This window comes from Dioscorea cayenensis, chromosome 4 (assembly GCF_009730915.1).
Source record: "Dioscorea cayenensis subsp. rotundata cultivar TDr96_F1 chromosome 4, TDr96_F1_v2_PseudoChromosome.rev07_lg8_w22 25.fasta, whole genome shotgun sequence".
In the NCBI taxonomy this organism is placed as follows: Eukaryota; Viridiplantae; Streptophyta; class Magnoliopsida; order Dioscoreales; family Dioscoreaceae; genus Dioscorea; species Dioscorea cayenensis.
In genome coordinates, this window is record NC_052474.1 from 7,164,923 (window position 1) to 7,173,313 (window position 8,391).

Genomic DNA, 8,391 nt, shown 5'->3' on the forward strand with positions numbered 1-8,391 from the left:
TGTTACGCTTTTCGTTCCGACTTCACGATCGATGATCCAAACCTCGTCTATTGATTTTGCTATTAGTCGTGAGATGTACATGTATGTTTTGATGATTTTTCAGCCATTTCGACTATCTCCAGATTCGAGCATTTTTCACGTATTTTCGTTCCACTATTATTTTGCTATTGGCCATTCTGTTCGAGAAGTATTATGTTTTGGAAATGTTTAGATAACAAATTTTCCGTATTCTGCTGGTATTTTGAGTTTCTCGTGTTTTCGTCCCACTCACTGAGTAACCGAGTTACTCAGTCTCTCTTCTGCTATCTTTTCAGGTACTCGACTCTTAGATTGTGCTTAAGACCTTGTTGATCAGCCAGTGCTAGGATGGATCCATTAGGGTTGTCGTTTTCTTGTAAATTTTTAATAACCTGTATTTATACCTTGGATTCTCGTATCTGTAAGTCTGTGTTGTATTTTTGTACCATTTTTTTATTGTTTTCTGTTCTACTTGATAGAGTTGACTCTGACCAGGTCAAACCTGAGACCTTGCACCCAGTGGGGCCCATCCCCGTTGGATGCGGCCGATCTGTCAACGGACCCAGCTTTGGGGTTGGGGCGTGGCACACACGCTCCATTGATTTCTTATAATAAGACTAAGACCCGTATGGAACATATTTTTATTATTTTTTTTAACACTTTAAAATAAAAGATGGAAGTTATACCAGTTAAACTATGGTTGTATATATATGTACGTTTGCAAGAATCCCAAAGTATCCTTATATTAAAAAAAAATCTGATTTTTTTAATGCTTTCTATCACATAATGTTTTAAGTTTCATTGACAAATCTTTGCAAGCTATACAAATAATGTTTTAAACGACTAAAATTATTACTTTATTCATTACATCAGCGTAATTACTTTCTTATTTTTTTTTTCCCAAATGCTGGTAGGAGGACTTAAACTCAGGATCTTTTTAATTATGATTTGGAGAACACACTTGGTACTGATATTGATTGATTAGTATTAGTAATGATAAGTATCGTTAGACATAGATCCACTATCCAATAAAGCTGTTGATTCCACCTCAAAACAAAGCTTGTTCCATGCCCAAATGGCATTGAACCTCATTATTATGTGCTTAGACAAGTACTAGATGTGGCACAATACCAAACACTCCAAATAACATATATGTGGAAATATTGCATCTTCTTCTCATCATCAATTTAGGTGTAATACCCAATTTAACCTCTCTATTATTATAAAATAATTTTTTTAAAAAAATATTATTAAAATATTTTTGAGAAAAATTGGTCACTAAAAAATCAAAAAATTATTAAAGTGTTACTAAAAATGTTAAATATTTTTTAAATTTTGAATAACATTTTAATAATTATTTATTTCATTTGAAATTTTTTAATAATATTTTAACAATTTTAATAATATTTTAATATTATTTAATACCAGTCAACAACTTTAACCGAAAACCTAACGTGAAACCATCCTTGATGATTATACCTCTTCTTTATTATAATAAATCTCATTTTGCAAACACATATATAATATTTCTCGTATATGATTCAATAAATGTATATATAATTCCATAAATATTAAGTAAAACTTACAAATCTTTATAGAAAGAGGAACAAATATATATATATATATATATAATCCCCTTCATTTTCATTAACGGAATTAGTATCACGTGGAACACACGTGCGTACGTTTCTTTTGTGGACTTTATTGACGACATTTCTAGCTAAAGCGCAGTGAATGAAGAAAGTGGACCTCTGGCGAGAGCTCACCAATGGCTGGTTTCGAATTTTTTCCATGAATTCTAGAAGCTTGGAAGTTGTGAAGAAAGTGAGAGAGAGAGAGAGAGAGAGAGATGAAGACGAAGGACAAAGTCCAAAGGAGCAAGCTCAATGACCGGTTGACTCCGTCGTCAATTCTCAGCTGTTCTGACGTAGACGCAATCCGTGTTACGCGTCGTCTCTCAACTGCCCATCTAAAGTCTACACCTCATGCATGTCTTTCCATGAATCCATACTACTTGCCATCAACCTCTGCTCAATGTTCTCCAAGCTCCCAACTTTCCGACCCAGCAAGGCTTCCTCGCCGCAGGTTTGATCTCTGTGATGCTTGTTTGTCTGTATAAACGCTTGTGTTTGATTACTGTTTCTTAACAGTTGGAGTTCAGCTTGTAGCTGTTAATATTGAGCATGGGTCAAGTATTTCTTGTTTGATATGTTTTTTTATCTGGATTTCTGGCTAAGAAAAGAGTGTCTTTGGGGAATTGAGCTTGCTTCTTTACTGTGGCATTAAGTTGAGCACTTGCTAGGTGTATGCTTTCCTTCTTTGTTAACCATGGAACTACAAAAGATTCACATATGAATATTGAATTCATTGAGATTATCATCATGCATGTATTGGTATTATTCATTAATCTTTTTTTGTTTTGCAGAATGGAAAGCAAGGTCCTTTTCACAGGTTTAATTCATTGGTACCAAATAAATCAGCTTTCTCCGGCGTCTGATGCTCAACAGACATATCCGAGTTTTGATACTTTACCTTTGACATCATACATATCTGATGAAACTTCTAGTCTAGACTCTCCAAGAAGGTACTCAACAAGTGAAGGCCAAGAAAGCCTAACACCTTCTTCAGCCTTTTCCAGCGAGAGAAATTTCGATCGTTCTGCATTGCTTCCTTATGATGAAGCTGAAGAACAGTTCTTGGAAGACTATGAAAGCTATTTCTTTGCACCTTTCAGTGGATAACGTGCGGCGAAATCAATATCCAAAAGCTTGAATCACAAAGACTCACATATTTGGATCATGCAACTTGTCCATTGTTTTCACGGTTTCAGGTGTGTATGCTTCAATTTCACTATATTTTTCAAGTTAGTTCTTTATGTTGCATTATAAATGGCTGAATCCATCTGTCGAAATCTATTCACTGCTCAAGGAATTCCTTTCTATTATTTGTTTTCATTTTGTAGGTTGAACAGCACATGCAATTCCTGCTTGAAGACACACATCCCTTCTTAGGCTCAACTAGCATCAGAGGCAAACAAAGCAGAGTCCAATATAACCATCTTGACAAAACTTGTGAACACATTCTGGATCTTCTCAACACAAACAAGGATGAATATTTAGTAATTTTCACCTCAGGGATTTCATCATGCTATAGGCATTTCGGTGAGATGCACCACTTCCCGAAAGGCAGCTTGATACTCACTGTTCCAGACCACCAAAAGTTTATTAAGCATATGGTTCAAGGAGCAGCGCAAAGCAATGCCAAAATTGGAACTATACCTTTGAAGAAGAATGATTTGTGTATCCATGTCACTGAATTCCAGAAATTGCTAAGAAAAAGAGGATGGAATAGTAACGGATTCGGGCTTCTGGCTTACCCGGTGCAATCCTCATCCGGGATGTGCCATTCTCTGAATTGGATTGTCAGTGCACAACAAAGTGGATGGAAAGTTCTTTTGGATGTTTCCAGTTGTATTCCGATGGTCAATGTGGATCTTTCATTATATCAACCTGAGTTTGTGATTGGTTCACTATATCATATGCTCGGATATCCTTCCAATGTTGGTTTTCTACTTGTTAGAAGGAGTTCTCATTCCATCTGTAGGGAGACAAGATCAGCCCGGTTACGAATTGCTGAACTGCCTGAAGATGGAAAGGCTGTTCATATTTTGACAGAAGGTGGAAGTTTGAATATTCACACATTTGCATCACTGTACTTCGGTCTTGAACATCTACAGAGCATTGGTGTTTTGGCTGTTCAGAAGAGGATTAAGAGTCTCATCTCTTGGCTTGTCAAGACTTTCAAGTCATTAAAGCATAAATTGGATGATAAGCCGATGTTACAGGTTAGCTCTGTGCTTTTATCTCTGCCTTTTTCTTCAGTAAAATAAGGTTACTCAAAACTAGAACAATAAACCAAATATATTGCAATCTGTGAGTGTTTATAGAAGTGATTCATGGAAGAATGGAATACACCCTGGAATACAGTACGGAATAACTGAAGAGCTTTTTTGTGTAAAAGCAAAGAAACTTCTGCTGATAAGTTTAATTTGTGGGTTTTAATGCATTATACATGAATTAATTTGTGTTAACCTCTTATGCCTGCACAGTTATATGGCTCGTCGGACATGCAGCACAGAGGCTCTATACTGGCATTCAATGTCTTAGACCCCACCGGGAGCATCTTTCCGGCAAGATTGGTGCAGCAGCTTGCGGAGAATAACAATATCTTTCTTGGTACTGTCAATCTCTGCGAGCCGAGTTTGTTGGACTCTCAGCAGAAACAAGACAAGCAATGGGAGAGTGATAGTCTCAGAGCAACTGGCTGCCATATAGAAGTTCTTTGCCTTTCCCTCGGCCCTGTTTCATCATTTGAGGATGTGTACAGGCTAGTGCAGTTCTTATGGCGATTTAGAGATGAAGATTACATGTCCAATGAGGCTGCTGGGTATGTTGAAGAGCTTGAGAAGGGATGTTGATTACCTTGAATGCACTAGCCTAACGGTACATGAAGGAATTGGTAATGTTCCCAGAATCCTCCTTATCAGGTGAAATATGGTATGGTGTATATATTGCTTCATTTTTTATCTATAGATTTAAGTGATATGTAAACGATCTTTAAATCTTGGCAGATTGATCAATTTTGTTAGAGAATATCAGAACTTTGCCAATCTCTCTATGCATGTGGTAACTAAAGCCATAATATGTTCATCACATAAACCGTGAAATTTTGCATTTATATTCAAAATAACAGACAACGAACAAATGTTTGGAACATGAGCACAAATTAAAGAACACTGGATGATTCTGAGGGTCCAGGAACTACAAAGTAGTGTAGAGAATTAAGTAAAATATAAGCCTGTGTGAAGCTAGTTGATGTTGGGGCAAACAGGTCCCTTGGATAGACCAAGGTGTACCTCCATTCCATGATGCATGTCCGCTGGTCGGAAAACCTCCGAGTCTTGGGGCACTGCAAAGACGATAAGAAAGGGAGGTTAGCCAGAACTAGCAAACAAAGAACAGTTTCTTTGAGTAATCCTAGTCAACCCATCCGTGAAATAGGCAAGCTTGGAGTTTAAGACACTCAATCTCTAGGGAGGGCTGGTCTCCTTGCGTTCAAATACAGAATTAATGAAAAGCAAGCACCCAAGCAAGCTTTAAAAAGGTAAAGCAAATTAAAACTTAGCATCAAAACTTCTAGAGTGCAACCTCCTACTACAAATGAAAAGTTCAAAAGGTAGCTCTATCTGATGAAAAAATTTACTGGCCACAAATGTTGAACCTCATGCTCATATAAGAGACAAATTATTTAATGGACCATATAAAGTGAAGTGCAACAACTCAGAAGAGGAAAAGGTACTTGCCATTAAGGTAGTCTTCAAAACCAAAATCATCCAAGCTGCCAGTGAGTGCCTCCAGACCTAGCATGGAGGATGGAATAGCTCCAGGAGGCCTCTTAAATCTGCAACAAAGATAATTAATTATCCCATTAAATAGATGTTTAGCTTATATAGAAGGAAAGGCACGATATACTGTCTAGTTCATAACCAATGCAAGCAACCTGGTGCCACCAAACTCACTTGATCAAGACAAAATTGCTTACCCATTAATGTAACCTGTGAAGGTTCAGTAGCATTTACAAGGTCATATGAATTAACTTTATAAGCTATGATAGGCCAAAAATCAATAGCATTTGGAGTAACTGCATGAAGACATAATATCAACATTTTGTTTTTAATTAAGGGTATATATCTGTAAATATAATAGGTAGTCATGTATGTGCATTACAAGAGACATTATATGGAGATGCCCTTGAGATGTCTATAATCTCGGTTGTGTTTCAAAGCCAACCACATGATATTTTCCTTCTCCCTCTTTATGGGTGACAATTTGAAGTAATAAGACTTCTGCTATGTATAAATATAAATATAGCTCCCACTGGCAATATTATGCTGAACCACAGCAAAGGACAACCCCACAAGGAGTTTGTCATTCAATCTACACCAAATATTCTCATAACTGAACCAGCATTTCCTTAACCAAATAGTCTACCAGGATCCCGTTCTAGCAATTTATCGCCCAATTATACACTATCATATTGTCTTCACCTTGCACAATTAGATATCCAACAGTTCTAATTAAATTAACCAAAGCAAGTGTGGCAACTAAGAGTTGTTAAGCACTACTGATTGTCTAACAAAGCATTTCCAGAGAAACTAAAAAAATATGATGCTTGACATACCAAAGAGTTTCCATACATCTAGTTCCATTTGCATCAATCCTTGATGGGCAATAACTCCATCCAAAAAAAATCTTTCTAAAGGTAAACTACAGTTGAAAATTTTGTTTTAATTTTTCCAAAGGAGAGAGGTATAGAAATTAGCAAGGTTGTCACAGGCGCAAGGGGGTCCTAGGGGCCTAGGCGCAAGGCGCAAGGTGCAGGCGCGCGCCCGATTAACACTAGGCGCACTAGTTTCCACTAAAGAAAATTGAAAAATTAGAAATATTTGTACTAAGGATTAATTTGTATTAAAGTTTTAAAATGTTCTAAAGATTAATATCATAGAAGACGAACAGACATTAGAAAAAAAAAATTACATAATAACATGAAAAATAATCTTCAAATGTATAATACAAAATGCAATAATATGATATAATTCATGTATATAGTCCAAATCCTAACTTGTATAATAAAATCTAGATTTTAGTGACTATCATCAGAATCATCAAATCCATCATCATCCAACATCATCAATTTCCTCTTCAAATTTATCATTCTCTTCATCTAAACTCTTCATCTAAATAGTGGATTGGCCCGAAGAGGAGAGATGAGGTCTTGATTCTACTTGGTTGGTTGTGTGTTAATCACCCTAATTTTAAACGGCTCTGATTGTATGTTGGCCTCTTTTATTTTTAATCATCAAAGATGTGTGGATAAGATTAAAAGTTAAACTAAATATTTTAAAAATAACCAAATAAATTTGTTGATGTTACGAAGGCGCGCCTAAGCCCACACCTTGAGCCTTGTGCCTAGGCTCAAAGGCGCGTGCCTTTATAACAGTGCCCGCCTGACACCTATAAAGGCGCAATCTGTTGAGCCTTGAGCCTGAGGAGCCCGAGGCGCGCCTGACAACTATGGAAATTAGTGAAAGCTGCTCGCCATGCTAAAGGTATTCCATAAACCTAGTTTCATAACATCAAACCTAGCTAGATGACAGCCTTCATCACGCAAACTTCTCGAAAAGGGATCATCAACCTTAAACCCTAAATCAATATAACCAGTACCATGATAACAAGCCAAGTTGGACAAAACCTCCGTTAAACAATTTCCTCTAAAGGGAAAGTTCAATTAGACATTACAAAAGCAAGTAATCATCACAAAAGTTTAAACTTTAAACCAGAAGCATTAAAAAACCTACTGCTCCATCTCCTTAAGCTCCTAAGCTAAAGCATCAGAATAACCATTCCATATATCTCTAGTACGTCAAAACACCAGTTCCATTCACAAAATTCTCATAAACAAACTGAATGAGATCAAACATTAACCTGTACAATCTAAAAAAAACCCTAACTTTTCTAATATATTATTCATAAAAATTAAAATTTGGGGATAAATACCTGGCAAAGATTTGCCGGTCGAGATCCTTTCTGAGATTGAAAGCCGAACCATAGCAGAGATCGCACCCCATCCGCTTCTTCTCCTCCCAAAATCTCCTCTCCTGAGCAGCTCCAAACAACAAGCAAAGTAAAACCAAACCACGGATAGCAAGATCAAACTAGAACACCAAAAGATGAGAACAAAGAGAGATTACGGATTCACGAAGGGATTCGAGAGGATGGGCGCCGACGATGCCACCCTTGACGCCATCGAGACCGAGCCGGAGGGTATCATGGTTGCTCGCTAGGGCCTGGTCGATCGATTTAGAGGAAGAGATCGCCATGAATTCTCTTCGCTCTGCTTCCCGAGCTCTTCTTTTCTACTGCTCCCATGGCGAAGTGGAGGCTTGGAAAACACGAAAGTTTCTAATGGGCCTCAACAATCGGCCCAATATCAGTGCATACTCATGTCGGCCAAGTTTTCTTTTGAGGGAGTTTTATAGTTACTATTATATACTTGAAATTTTTTTAATTATATAATTCTTTTTATTACTACCACTACATCCGGTGAGATTCAGGGTGGTCTAAGTGAAAATAAGGCCTAGGTATGATAATTTTTTTAATTATTTTTATTAAATAATAAACTACATAATAAAAATAAAAAATATAAATTATTATTAATAATAATGATAAAATAAAATATTTATCCAAACATCTAGAGATTTGACTTTTTTTTTAATCTTTAGTTTAATTACTTGCAATAACTAAAAACCCCCCA

At 36.6% G+C, this 8,391-nt stretch overlaps 2 protein-coding genes across 2 annotated transcripts; one reads left to right on the forward strand and one right to left on the reverse strand.

Annotated features, from left to right (window-relative positions):
- Positions 1-1,807: 1,807 nt before the first annotated feature.
- Positions 1,808-4,868, forward strand: LOC120258891 (molybdenum cofactor sulfurase-like). Its single transcript, XM_039266353.1, has 4 exons — positions 1,808-2,103; positions 2,444-2,848; positions 2,981-3,862; positions 4,127-4,868. The coding sequence occupies exons 3-4, from the start codon at positions 2,993-2,995 to the stop codon at positions 4,493-4,495; spliced, it is 1,239 nt and encodes a 412-aa protein (XP_039122287.1). The 5' UTR covers positions 1,808-2,103; positions 2,444-2,848; positions 2,981-2,992; the 3' UTR covers positions 4,496-4,868.
- LOC120258892 (cyclin-B1-2-like) lies at positions 4,722-8,014 on the reverse strand. The gene is made up of 4 exons (XM_039266354.1): positions 7,829-8,014; positions 7,635-7,735; positions 5,381-5,478; positions 4,722-4,986 (listed from the first exon to the last, which is right to left on the reverse strand). The coding sequence occupies exons 1-4, from the start codon at positions 7,955-7,957 to the stop codon at positions 4,886-4,888; spliced, it is 429 nt and encodes a 142-aa protein (XP_039122288.1). The 5' UTR covers positions 7,958-8,014; the 3' UTR covers positions 4,722-4,885.
- Between the last annotated feature and the right edge of the window lie 377 nt (positions 8,015-8,391).

Bases quoted from the DNA above. Each gene is read 5' to 3' on its own strand.
- LOC120258891 (XM_039266353.1), top strand. From the start codon at position 2,993: ATGCAATTCCTGCTTGAAGACACACATCCCTTCTTAGGCTCAACTAGC. The intron at 3,863-4,126 runs GTTAGCTCTGTG...ATGCCTGCACAG, and splicing joins ATGATAAGCCGATGTTACAG to TTATATGGCTCGTCGGACAT.
- LOC120258892 (XM_039266354.1), bottom strand. From the start codon at position 7,957: ATGGCGATCTCTTCCTCTAAATCGATCGACCAGGCCCTAGCGAGCAAC. The intron at 5,479-7,634 runs GTATTTATCCCC...TCTTTGTTGCAG, and splicing joins GACCGGCAAATCTTTGCCAG to ATTTAAGAGGCCTCCTGGAG. The intron at 4,987-5,380 runs GCAAGTACCTTT...TCGTCTTTGCAG, and splicing joins TTTTGAAGACTACCTTAATG to TGCCCCAAGACTCGGAGGTT.